This window comes from Salvia splendens, chromosome 16 (assembly GCF_004379255.2).
Source record: "Salvia splendens isolate huo1 chromosome 16, SspV2, whole genome shotgun sequence".
Taxonomy (NCBI): Eukaryota; Viridiplantae; Streptophyta; class Magnoliopsida; order Lamiales; family Lamiaceae; genus Salvia; species Salvia splendens.
The window spans coordinates 2,730,342-2,743,520 of NC_056047.1; the positions used below are offsets into that span (position 1 = coordinate 2,730,342).

The window sequence follows — 13,179 nt, forward strand, 5'->3', positions numbered from 1 at the left end:
ATGCATTTTGGGAGTGACCCAAAAACAAATCCGTGCGGGCTTAACCCAAAGCGGACAATATCAAACTAATGTTGCAGTCGACGATCCTAACAAGTGGTATCAGAGCCCAAGTGGCTATTGGTTGTGCCTGGATGAGCCCCGGTTAGGGTCGGCCCTGAAGAACTCGGGTTAGAGTCGGGCACAGGATGACCCAGGGGCCAGGGTTGGAACAACCCATGTTTGTGTCGATTGCATTTCTGATGTGGTCTCGGTGCCCTGAAGGACTCGGGTTAGAGTCGGGCCCAGGATGACCCAGGGCCCAGGGTTGGAACAACCCATGTTTGTGTCGACTGCGTTTCCAATGTGGTCTCGGTTTGAGGGGAGGTTTGTTGGGTTACAAACCTATTCCACATCGGATGAGTGAGGGAAGTTGGAAGGTGTATATAATGCGTTTCCGATGTGGTCTCGGCTTGAGGGGAGGTTTGTTGGGTTACAAACCTATCCCACATTGGATGAGTGAGGGAAGTTGAAAGGTGTATATAATTCATGTCCAACCCCAATTAGTTTGATGTCTTTTGGGAGTGACCCAAAAACAAATCCGTGCGGGCTTGACCCAAAGCGGACAATATCAAACTAATGTTGCAGCCGACGATCCTAACAAGTGGTATCAGAGCCCATGTGGCTATGGGTTGTGCCTGGATGAGCCCCGGTTAGGGTCGGGCCCTGAAGGACTCGGATTAGAGTCGGGCTCAGGATGACCCAGGGGCCAGGGTTGGAACGACCCATGTTTGTGTCGACTGCATTCCCGATGTGGTCTCGGTTTGAGGAGAGGTTTGTTGGGTTACAAACCTATCCCACATCGGATGAGTAAGGGAAGTTGGAAGGTGTATATAATTCCTGCCCAACTCCAATTAGTTTGAGGCCTTTTGGGAGTGACCCAAAAACAAATCTGTGCGGGCTTGACCCAAAGCGGACAATATCAAACTAATGTTGCCGTCGACGATCCTAAGTGGACGATATATCTGCAGAGCGTACAATGGTATATCCAATAGTTGGGTAAAAAAGATATGCTGCATACATCACATTTGTAGTTAAATATGATATATTCTGATGGGACATGAAAAGAGAGAGAAAGAGAGTGATGATGGTCTTCCCTTTGGATAATCTGAGGCAAGGAAGCACATTTCTCATGGATCCAATATTGGCACATAAGAACTATCCTTGCGCCTGGTGGTGCCCGCAAGCATCGCACTTGAAAGAGCACCTTCTCCTACACAACTTCAAATTGTGGATGGGGTGACATGGATGACGTATGATGGAGCGCCATTGGTCATCATCACGGGTTGCTTCTGCTGCTGCATTGATCAGGTCACTGTCATGCGCGCATACTTAACTCTGGTTCGAGCCGTTGGATGAGTATGTGTCCAGGGTGGTGCAATGGATACCGTATCTCTGCACATTCTTCGTGTAATAGATTTGAATACTCACATCCATTGATGCTGCATCCATAAGCTTGCTCCCCGCTACCAAACCGCACTTCACAACCATAAATAATCTCCTCCGCGAGTTTCCACCAGAGTGAGTGGATGCTTGTGGCTCCAATGATCGACCATCTCTCTCTCAACCTCCTCCTCCATCTCTATCTTCTCACTCATTTTGCTAATTCCGGAAAACATTTACTGACAAACATATAGCACAAACATCAATAAAATCATTCAACATTAACAACAAAGCATTTCACTCAAAGACTCTTCTTCTGCCTTTCTCTGTTTCATGTAATTATCTTTTAGTGATGAGTCTAATTATATTCTCAATTATTATGTACACTGCTTTGAGGATCTATCTTTTTAAAAGCACAAACTGAATGGTTCAGCTTGTGTTTTAGTACATGTAACTGTTACATCTAAACACAATATGGAAAAAGAACGTAAAACAATCACTATGCCTTTCTCTTTATCTTTGAATTTGGCTTTTTCTTTTTTAACATCTTTGTCTTTTTGTTTTTCTTATGGAATTGCATTGCTATCTTAGAATAGAAAAAGAATTAACTATACCATCGTTGAATGATGTTTTTTTTGTAATATTTCTGTTTGTGGCATTTTGTTTTAGCAGGAATCTTTGGTGCAAAAAAAAAGAAAGTTTTGGTAGCACTAATGAACAATAAAATATACAAAGGCTGATGACAGTCAACAGGCTCCTACTATTTCTGCTTCTCAAAGAATTTACAGAGTAACCAATCAAAAAATCAAAATGTTGTTTAGAGTTACATAAGGTGGTGTAATCAGCCAGTAGTATTGTTGTATGAAATCTTGAGAATAACAGAGAGAGGAATATTAACCAAATGGCCTTGATTCCCAAACAACCCTATCCTCCCATAGCTTGCCACTGAACTGTTCATGGTGGCGCTAATGAACACACTCAACACCTGCTTCTCTCCACCGCCAATTGAGAAGTGCGCCGGCGTCACCTTCACCGAGGCTCCATAAGGCGCGCTCCACCCGACGCTGTACGTCTCGTTGCCACCGACATTGGTCACAACTCGCTGCACGGTCACGGACTGGTTCAGCTTCGATACCGTGATCGAGGGCAGGTTGAGGTCGGTGGCGTTCAAGGTCGGACCCCCGCAGCTCGCTCCCGTGTAGTTCAGGACTACAGGAGACGAGCCGTTGATTCCGCACAGGAACGAGATGTAATCATCATAGCCTGCGCAGTAACCCCACTTACGTTAGCTTCTAAGGGTAGTTTAGTAATTTAACGGGAGTAGAGCGAAAGAGGGGGGACGTACCCGAATCAAGAATGAGGCCGGGGTCCAACGCTCCGGTGGCATTGACAAATCCGCTCCCCATGTCGAAGGGAGTGGCCGGAGACTGGTTCGCGTCGGGGTTGGTGTAGGCTCGCTGGGCCATGATCGGCCCACCCTTTTGATCGTTGAGGGATGCCGTTGTCGAGAGGGCAGATCCGATCGCGGACGGAGAGAAAGAAGGGAACTTCTGCTTGATTAAGGCTGCAAGTCCAGCAATGTGAGGAGCTGCCATGCTTGTTCCAGACATCATTGCAAAGCTCTCACCTACACAAGTCAAGAAAACAGTGAGCTCGATGATGAAGCGCAACCTAATTGGTAAAATTACTATTGTCACGGGTAAATGAGGAACTATAATTGATCCTCTTATACAAAGTTATACCTCGAAACTCGACAGAGTCCAGGCCACGTGAGCTCCATGCGGACCATATGAAGTTCCCGGGTGCAACGACGTTTGGTTTTAGTATGTCGGCGTTATCAAGAGAATTGTCTTCTGGGTCTGGCCCCCTAGCAGAATAATACATAACCTTAGGAGCAGAGTGGCCGAAATTTGCTTTTATTCCACCAGAAACACTTGCTAGTCCCCCAAATTTAACTATTTTCTTCGAGCTGTCATCTCTCACCAAAGAAGAATTGTAATAATGTAGAAAGATCTGCATCAATGTATCAGCATATACGCGTTATGGAACAATCATTTTCATGCTAGGAAGTTGGAAGCAAGCATACTCACTTTTGAATCATCCGGTGATGGGATTATAATTCCGGGGATCCTCATTGGGACTGGGTTGAGCTGGAAGCCGATAACATATGGATCCATGTAGAACACGACGCCAGCTGCACTGAGGTTGTCTGCGGTCTCTAGGGCTTGTTTGATGGTGGAGAGTCCGAGAACGAACCGAATAGAGTAGCTGCAGATCAGAAGGTTCCCTTTGACAACACTCTGATTGAAGTTGCTGGCGTCTTGGCATTCGCTAACATACAAGTCATTCGCGGCTGCTGTTGTTGTGTTTAAGGCGTGGATAGCAGAAACTAAGGTGTACATCGAGTCTTCATCGGTTCCAGCTGTGGAGAAAACAGATAAAAACCGAGTAAAATTTCATGCTATTTTATCGACAGCATAGTTGTTGATCAAGAATTTGAACTATGAAGCTTACGAGCCAGTCCAACACCAGAGATTGTGATGTTGTTGCCAAGGACTATAGAGTTACTATAGGTCCGGTCGTGAGTTGCAGCGCCAACAGTGAAGATCCATGGGCTGAAGGAAGAGACGCTCCTGGGAGACGGCCCCGTGTTTCCTGCTGCCTGCACAACAAAAATCTCTGCCTTAACGGCCGACAGCAAAGCCATGTCTATGGGATTAAAGAAAGTGGCGATGCCGGGAGGTCGCCTGTTTGGTGTTATTGACAAGCTTATTATGTCCACTCCATCTTGTGCAGCCTACAAATGCAAACACATGATATTGGAAATCCAATGTGATCGAATAACGAAATTTTGAAGAAGAAAGACTGATCTTGATGAACAATGGCAACATATGTTGAGACATTCTTACTTGATCTATGGCAGCAACTACATCTGCAGCAAAGCCTCCGAAGCTCTTGTACAACGCCTTATAAACAGCAACGCTGTAACATATCAGAATCGGGTCAATGCATAACTCAGCCTACAAACAACAAATAGAGAGTCGAAGCAAGATTCTTACTGTGAACGAGGAGCCATTCCACTGGCATTTCCAAAGGTATGTCCAGCTACCACAACTTCAATTCCATGATTTCCTGCTGCAATAGACGCTGTGTGCCTGCAATAGTTTTTGTATAACGCAAAGGAATATAACAAATACAATTACGTAATAATGGTAAAGGCAGAGGGAGAAGACATACGTCCCATGGCCATCGCCATCAAATGGCGAAGCATAGTCCTGTGTGGCATTAAAAATCCCTCTAGTTATCGCAGAGGCTGCAAAATGGCGTGCCCCAACGAGCTTTCTGTTGCAGGATCCGGATGGAAAGTCTCGTGTGACCTCACAGATTCCCGTGAAATGCTGTGGAACAGGGTATGGCTTGTCAGGCGTATAATCAGAGAAGCTAGGGTGCGTGGGGTCAATCCCAGTGTCGATGAATCCAATAACAACCCCTTCTCCCGCTGTGTCAAATCCGCCTTCTTGTGCCCATGCTCCTTGAGGAAGACCAAGAAACTGCGGTGTATGAGTAGTAGCAGTCCTGACTGAGAAATCCAACACCACATTCGACACCTCCCTCCTCGTTGACAGCTTGTAAGCCTTCAAAAACATCACAAAAACACGCAATGAGCACAGACAACATGACACACACACTTGCTGCTCAGTGTATTAGGTAACATGGCAATGACCAAACTCGGGACCATACTAACCTGTTGTTGGGTGACAAGCACAGCAAATCCATTGATTAGGTAACGGTAGCTGTAGAGCTTTAGATAGGTTTCACCCCTCAATGCTCGTTTTAACAGAGAATCATGCACACGGTCTACGTATGGCTTATGGCCCCGATCCGTCCTTGACGTATTTCTGATTTCACCACAGTTGAAGCACATTGAGTTTATCAGTGATAATAATAACACAGTCAATAAATAGGAAATCTATAGCCCTAATTGCCAAATGCAAATGACAACTTCGATCAATATCAATTACTTTAACATTTTCTTACAAGAGGCTAAATCACTACAGTCTACAACAATCTTCATACAAAGATAAGAGCTTTATAGACATTAATAACTTAATGTTTTCCAACAAAGGAAACAAAACAATTCTTTGATTGAGTCTGAATGCCAGAATCAAATGCACCTCAAGTGCAATAAAATAGTACAAACTAGATTCCCAAAATATACAAAACCCCACTACATCAAAAACGGACAAAATTACTCAAACTTGCCACTAGATTAGAAACAACATTTGATTCAAGAAAAACTAAAAATAACTCAACAAATACAAAACAAAACACAGAACACAGGGGGGGGGGGAATTCAATCTCGCCATAGCCTTTAAACAATTATAGTACTCTCGAATTAAAACAAAATTCTCAATAAAATTTGTACCTTGGTTTATCAAATCTACTCATTCCCTCAGACCCATTGCCTTTAACATGGTGCCCCTTCTTAACTCTAAGCTCATCATAGAAATGAGAAGCTGGGGCTTGTTTGAGAGTGACAATATACACAGCAGTAACATTATATGCATCACCCTGAGCACAGCCAAACACAGCCAAACACAGCATTACACCCCAAAACCCAACTCCCCACCTTCCCTCCATTAGCATTGCAAAAGCTTCCCCTTTTTAGCAATGACCAAAAACCTAAGAAACACAGAATTCTTCCTTGAATGGGAAGGTGGGAAGGTACGTCGCTTTCTTCAAGAAGTACAACCTCCCATTTCGCCAAGATTCAATCTTTCCCACTTTCTTGAAATGCAGAGGTACAACCCTTGCTCCAATTCCAAGATGTGCAGACTCACAGCCCTTTAATGGTTTTCCAGCACAAGCTTCTCCCTTTTACAGTAGAAGAAAAAAAGATGAACCCTTTTTCGCACTCACTCCACTACTCACTTAAATATCTGCATTTATTATAAAATTTATTAATAGGTACACACAAATGTTAGGCAGTATGATGCTATTGACTGCTACTGTGGCATTTATTTCCATTCTTATTTTGCTTCTATTTATATATTCAATTCTTTTATGTGAATTTATAAATGAATTTAAGCAAGATAAAGAGAGGAGTGAATCTGCCACCTAGACTTGGGCGGCGTGCAGATAAACGTTTTTGTTTACACGTAAACAAGAATCATCAACGGGCATATTGAAAAAAAATGGATCTTTTATCTTTTGGTGTTATTCGTTTCCTTTCAACTAGGTTTTTGTTTGTCTGCTTCTTAATTCTTGCCCTTTGATTGTGATGAAAACTGCCCAAAACGTTTAACCGATTGGTAAGAAATGTAGTACTAGTTTTTACTTATTGACGGTTAAAGGATTCATCTAGGAGAGCTATTAGAGCATAGGAGGTGTAAATGAAGTGATAAATTATTATATTTATTTATTTATTTATTTTAAAATATTTTTTAAGTGGAAAGATATTTGAGAAGGTATTATACGTTTTTGATCTTAAAGCATTATCTTTAGTTTTCAATCAATGAAGAGATAAAATCTTATAACTATCATATTTGTCTATTTTTATAAAAATTCATTCTTCAAGGAGGAAGGTATGTGAGAAGATATTATAGTATTTTTATATTTTAGAATACATTTTATACTATTTTTATTATTTTAGAAAAGAGTGAACTTCGCAAATGGTCCATGAACCATGCGTTTTGCACGCAAATGGTACCTAAACTTTAAAAATATCGTGGGTAGTCCATGAACTAAGGTATAATCAGATTTTTAATACTTTTTCACTATTCGTCGCAATTTTGCACCAAAAATGCCTCCAAGGCATGAAGGGCATTTTTGGACTTTCATATCTAGATACTAGATTTGATATTTTCTTATAGTTTGAGTACCTAAAATGATATTATTCACTTCACTTTTTCAATCACTTTATGTCATATCTTTTTTCTCTCATTTTCTCTAAAAGTTTTAGGAAGTAAAAATTAAAATAAAAAATAATATGAAAATTCTTAAATATATTAATTATAAAAATCAAAATTATAAATTTAATTATAAAAATAATTTGTAGCAAAATTTTATTTTGATTCTGATTTGATTATTTTTTAATATTAAAAAATATTGAACCAGAATCAAATTAAATTTAGCTAAAATTTATTTTGATAATTAAATTTATTATTTTAAATTTTATTCCATATTTAAGAAGTGTATCTTTTTTTTTTTTAATTTTTTACTTCCTAATATTTTAGAAAAAGATAGAGATAGAAGATATGACATAAAGTGATTGAAAAAAGTGAAGTGAATAATATCATTTTAGGTACTCAAACTATAAGAAAATATCATAGGACTAGAGAGAAAGATAAAGAAAATATCAAATACAATACCTAGATATGAAAGTCCAAAAATGCCCTTTCATATTTAGCTAAAATGCCCTTTATACTTTTTCACTATGCATTTTTGGTGCAAAATTATAATGCATAGTGAAAAAGTATAAAAAATGTGATTACACCTTAGTTAAGAGACTATCCACGATATTTTTAAAGTTTATGTACTATTTGTGTGCAAAACGCATAGTTCATGGACCATTTATGTAGTTCACTCTTTATAAAATAATTTACCTATTTATATATCCTTTTCCCTTTAAAATTTGTTATTTTTAGAAGGATATATTTTTCTTCTTGAGAATGTAAATAGATGATATATATTCTCTACGTACCTTTCCTTCTTGAGGAATGCCTTTCAACTTTCAAGTTTCAACAAGATCCAAATGAAAATGAAAATAGAAACAAAAATTAAAAATATTGTTAGTTTAGGGGAATGGAAGAATAACTACTTTAATAGGCTAAAAAAATTTATTTCTCTAATACAATAATAATGTATAAAATTAAAATGTAGAAATGAATAAGAGTAGGGAAAAGAGTAATGCATGGTTGGTAATTGTGAAATGTAAAGTGTAGATGTGGTGAGCATTAAAAAAATTGTGGCCATTATTAAAGCATATTATCATACCCTGATTTTCTGGCACTCAAATGGGGAGCACTACATATGGAATCATTTTTATCATAAAATTATGTACACAGCTTTTATTTAGAATTGCATGTTCATTTTCTTTCGATTTCCCCCCAGAAAAATATTTTATGGTTACGGAGTAGTATTTTATTTATTGTTTAAAATAATGCTCCACTTTACAACTCATATGTTTATATAAGATAACTCATATATATATATAGATATATATGAGATCGAAAATATATTAGATTTTTGTTGTACTTGAAGTGTATCATAAAATATAATAATTAAAGATATAAAGGCAAAAGAAGAATCTCAAATAAAAGTATATATTAATATGAAGTCAAAATGGATGGGTAGGATACCACAATGAAGTATTTGCACGTATATAATAATTTATTAATTAAGTGACAACAAATAATTGCATTAATTCTGCACTTTTGGAGGTATTCAACGAGACAACAGCACGTGTAATTCCAAATAATAATTAAATAAAAGAACAAATTCTTGATCTCAAAAAGTTGAAAATACATAATTTATTTATACATTGTGTTTTCTCATCAACCAATTATTTCCATCAATTATAATGTCAAGAATCGAACATGGATAAGTACTTCAATTAATTCACCAATGGTTGTATCTATGATTTCTGAATTAATTATGTATCGATCACACGATTATGCTATATAGTATTTGGAGATTAATTAAAAATAAATTAATGCATGTGGTGTAATCGATATTATCATTGTTTCGATAGTAAGTGGATTATAATGATTCCATCTCTTCATGCCTCCCCACAGTAAAAAAGGGTCATTTTGATTACCAATTATGACTCAAAATATCTAAAGTAAAAAGGCCAATTTTACGAGAGACGTTTGATTTTTTTTAAATTTTTGGTTTTATTTGAAAAGATTAAAGAAGAGAATCAGATTCTTAAAATGATTACTTTCACGTTTTCTTCTTCTTTTTCTTTTTCTTTTGTAGAGATAATTTGAACTTTAAAAAGGCACATTGCTAACACTATTTAACGGTGAGGCTGTGAGGTGTGGGCTGCCATCACTCTTACTTTAACCTTTTGTTTTACAATTTTATTGCTCACTTTTCTTTTATTTTAGTTTTGGACCAATCATTTGCTAACACCACATTACTACATTAGTGTTTACCTCAAAACATATAATTAGTGTAACTTTTTACAATTAATCGTCAATGGTTTATCGGCCCAGATTACTATTGGGCCCAAAAAATAAACGGGCTTTAAGAAATGGATTGGGCTTATATCTTAGCCCACAACAACTAATACCGTTATCTACAAATGTGGCCATTGAAATACAGTTGAAAGCAGAGCGACAGTTGAAGGCGACAATGGCGTTATCATCATCTTCGCCAATTCTCACATTCTCTAATTCCGTAGCAAATCGTAATCCGAGTAAAATAAATAGAAGCAGTAATGCGTTATCAATGGTGGTTCGCTCGAGCTACTCCGACGACTCCGCACTTCTCCTTCAAGCTGCCAAACACACTGTAATTTCTCTACTGATATTCTTAGATTCTAGAAATAATGTGGTTCAATTTTCCCTAATTTTGGATTGCTGTATTCGAATTCATCATTTCTATTCGTTATCATGAGCGGTGAAGTGGAATTTACAATTGTATAATTGGATACATGGAATTTGGTTTCTGTGTGTGTTGAAAAGGTTGATTCGTTTGTGGAGAATGGGATGGTGATAGGCCTGGGTTCTGGTCGAGCTTCGGGCTTTGCTATCCAGTATTTGGGGAGGCAGATTCGGTCCGGAGCCATTAAACATATTACTGGCGTTCCTACGTAAGCAGGATTACTTGATTTTAGGGTTAAATTGTTGCAGTTTTGAATGTTGTTGCTGAATTTGGCCTCTTGGTTGATGTGGTCTCATTTTCCTGATTGGATATGTTTGTGATCGCCTGCACATTTTTGGGATTAATGATGTTATGGAGGCCAGTGATAGGAGGACTTTATTCTTGATCATCATTTATGATGAAAATATACTAGTACTCCCTATAAGAACTAAAGAAGAAGAAAAAAAAAGAACAAAAATAGTTCACTTTTTTTGTTATGGCGAAATTGGATTCCTTTTTCTTATACAACAATGCCATGAAAAAAGGACCAAGTAGGGCGTTTTCAGCTTCGGATGTTAGTTAAATTTAGCTCTAGTAGTTACAGTTTCCTCCTTAGTTTCTACTAGGATGATTGGCAAAGTATGATGCAGATCTGTTGATAGTGCAAGTGAAGCGGCAAAAGCAGGTGTCCCTTTGGACCAGTACAGAGACAGCTTCAAAGTAAGCAAGTTTTTTCTTTTCTTTTGTTTTATGGGAGCAAATGCATGATTGTGGAAATGGATATATACATAGTTTATATTGTGGAGTATCTGCTTAAGTGGTCCAATAGTTAAATCATGGAGTACTACTATATTCTTACATGTAGATTGATTTGGCATTCGATGATGCTGATGTTATGGAAGAAGAGTCTCTTGCTGCAGTCATCGGACGCCAGAAGATGCAGGGTGGTGAGTCGATAATTGAGGAGAAGGTCAGTCAAAACACTCATTCTTACTTCTGTAATGTCTTCTATGGAAGCAAGAGAAAGAGCTAATACGAACTATCATCGCTTTAGCAATTGTTTCAATATGCCTTGCTTGGTCTTGATGATATCCAGTGCTTTGTAATCGATCTCTTGTTGCATCTCTCATTGTGATATGGCTATGATGTGCCATCTTGGTCATATCATATTTAAGCATGGCTTCCTTTTCTCATTGGCATTTCTTGTTCAGATACATTGGTTAAATCTGCTTTACAGACCATACTGAAAACGGCTGGGAAACTGGTCCTCATCGTTACAGCAAAGCAATATCAAGGTGCTGTCGATGGATCCATTCCAGTCCTAATTGAATCTGTAAGGTTTAAGTGCAAGTGACGTTGATAAATATTTTTGTCGAACCTTACAATTGATATAGTATATTACATGCTAGGTCAACTGGCTGGAGACTGCTGAAGAAATAGATGACATATTTCTCGGTGATGCTGAGGTACTCCTCAATGCATTACTCCATTAATACTCCAATTATGAATACCTCCACTCACCGTTGTAACCTAAGAATATACTGTTAAGGTGTGGAGAAGATCATCTGTGGGGTATGCAGGTCCATTGGGAGGCGACTTTCCTATTGTCACTAAAGAAGGGCATAATGTTCTAGACGTAATCTTTACATCTCCAATTCAAAACCTTGGTACATTTCTGCATCCTTCTATTCACCTCTTCATCTTGTCTGATCAATTATATCTATAAAAAATACTTTTCAATGGAATTGCATCGATTTCATGCAGCTGAAGTGGCCGATAGTCTTGACCAACTAGCTGGTGTCGTCGAGCATGGTGTCATCTCCCGAATCCCGTCAGTTCCTCCCTCTTTCTTCTTCTCTGTGATGTTGTTGCTCGATTCTGATATATATTTTCTCAATTACTACCTTGTAATTTGCTTATTCATGTCATAATTGGCCACATCCATTTTATTTTCAATATTTAATAGCATTGATCCAGCTGAAAATGGCAGATGCACGGCAGTCATCGCCGCCGAAGATGGCCTGCGGATTGTTGATAACATTCGCAAGATTGAAGAAAGTAGAGTTTAATCATGTTTTCCAGGAGTGTTGCTGACAGAAATTACTCTATAAGCTGTATAAAAAAGGTATACATGCATTGTCTAATTTTAGTACTACTATGGTCTATGGTTATGTATACCTATTTCTTTAATTATTATGAGTAAATATGTTTCTCATAGTAGTATATGATATAGGTGTGTGATCCGTTGCTAACTTCTCTAAAGTTGCTAACTTGATAACTCATCAATGTAGTGTATTAAAAATGTCAACACGATAATAATGAAATGTCAACGACTCAACATAAACTTAAGTTGATATTTTAATACATTATGTTGACATTAATATTTCAATTTCAACATTGTTTATTAAAATATCAACACAAATATATGTTGACATTTTAATGTGATCGTGTTGACATTTTTAATACACTACGTTGATAAGTTAGCAATTTAAGAAAAATTAGCATTATAACGCATCACATATGATATATCACTGAGAGATAGAATACAAGTTGTGTTAGTGTTGATCACAGTAAATAGATACATATATGCTGAATATTTCTATCATCATTAAAATTGTTCAAATTTTTGTCATGTGTAATTTCGTTTTTTATATTTTAATATTGAAAAATAAAATTAACTATCACATTTAGTGTTTTGAGTCATGTCAATATAGTGTATTAAATATATCACACAATACATTGAATGTGTCAACACAATTTAATATTGACATTGTACACATATTAGGTTGACATATAATGTTATCTATGTTGACATTGGCTGTTTGGTGAAAAATGTGAAAATTTAGGATTTTTTTTCTTCAGATTTTGACATCGGAACATATGCATATAAGATCTCGTTGGAATTCTTATAAAATTATCTTTAATTTGATATATGTTATGTGAAAAAAATAGTTGAAATTGAGATAGTTATAATTATTTAAAGTTTTGAGATACTTCTCAAAGGTTAATTATAATTAAGTTTTTGTTAATGAACATTAATACCCCTAATTGATATTTTTTTACTAAGTTTTATTGATATTCGATTGTATGATCTTGTGATCCAAAGCTTATCATTTAATTATAGTTAGCAATTTAAGAGTGAATTAGCAATATAACACATCCCTTAAAAAC

General features: G+C 37.3%; 2 protein-coding genes across 3 annotated transcripts; one reads left to right on the forward strand and one right to left on the reverse strand.

The window, feature by feature from the left end:
- Positions 1–2,124: 2,124 nt before the first annotated feature.
- Positions 2,125–6,436, reverse strand: LOC121772032 (subtilisin-like protease SBT2.3). Of its 2 annotated transcripts, none has more exons than XM_042168957.1 (10): positions 5,846–6,436; positions 5,165–5,318; positions 4,657–5,054; positions 4,479–4,586; positions 4,329–4,401; positions 3,934–4,216; positions 3,510–3,841; positions 3,162–3,432; positions 2,765–3,046; positions 2,125–2,682 (listed from the first exon to the last, which is right to left on the reverse strand). In XM_042168957.1, exons 1-10 carry the CDS (start codon positions 6,064–6,066, stop codon positions 2,261–2,263), a joined length of 2,544 nt encoding a protein of 847 aa, XP_042024891.1. In that variant the 5' UTR covers positions 6,067–6,436; the 3' UTR covers positions 2,125–2,260. The 2 variants fall into 2 exon arrangements, with proteins under 2 accessions (XP_042024891.1, XP_042024892.1); XM_042168958.1 differs by having other exon boundaries at positions 4,479–4,574; positions 5,846–6,435.
- Positions 6,437–9,759: 3,323 nt separating this feature from the next.
- On the forward strand, positions 9,760–12,212 carry LOC121772033 (probable ribose-5-phosphate isomerase 4, chloroplastic). The gene is made up of 9 exons (XM_042168959.1): positions 9,760–9,936; positions 10,110–10,237; positions 10,659–10,728; positions 10,874–10,978; positions 11,246–11,341; positions 11,418–11,474; positions 11,558–11,675; positions 11,773–11,839; positions 11,999–12,212. The coding sequence occupies exons 1-9, from the start codon at positions 9,778–9,780 to the stop codon at positions 12,075–12,077; spliced, it is 879 nt and encodes a 292-aa protein (XP_042024893.1). The 5' UTR covers positions 9,760–9,777; the 3' UTR covers positions 12,078–12,212.
- The last annotated feature ends 967 nt before the right edge of the window (positions 12,213–13,179 follow it).

Excerpts from the sequence above, each read along its gene's own strand:
- LOC121772032 (XM_042168957.1), bottom strand. The coding sequence starts at position 6,066 with ATGCTAATGGAGGGAAGGTGGGGAGTTGGGTTTTGGGGTGTAATGCTG. Across the intron at positions 4,587-4,656 it reads GATGGCGATGGCCATGGGAC|AAACTATTGCAGGCACACAG; the intron begins GTATGTCTTCTC and ends TGCGTTATACAA. Across the intron at positions 3,047-3,161 it reads GGACTCTGTCGAGTTTCGAG|GTGAGAGCTTTGCAATGATG; the intron begins GTATAACTTTGT and ends TGACTTGTGTAG.
- LOC121772033 (XM_042168959.1), top strand. The coding sequence starts at position 9,778 with ATGGCGTTATCATCATCTTCGCCAATTCTCACATTCTCTAATTCCGTA. Across the intron at positions 10,238-10,658 it reads CATATTACTGGCGTTCCTAC|ATCTGTTGATAGTGCAAGTG; the intron begins GTAAGCAGGATT and ends AGTATGATGCAG. Across the intron at positions 11,342-11,417 it reads TTCCAGTCCTAATTGAATCT|GTCAACTGGCTGGAGACTGC; the intron begins GTAAGGTTTAAG and ends ATTACATGCTAG.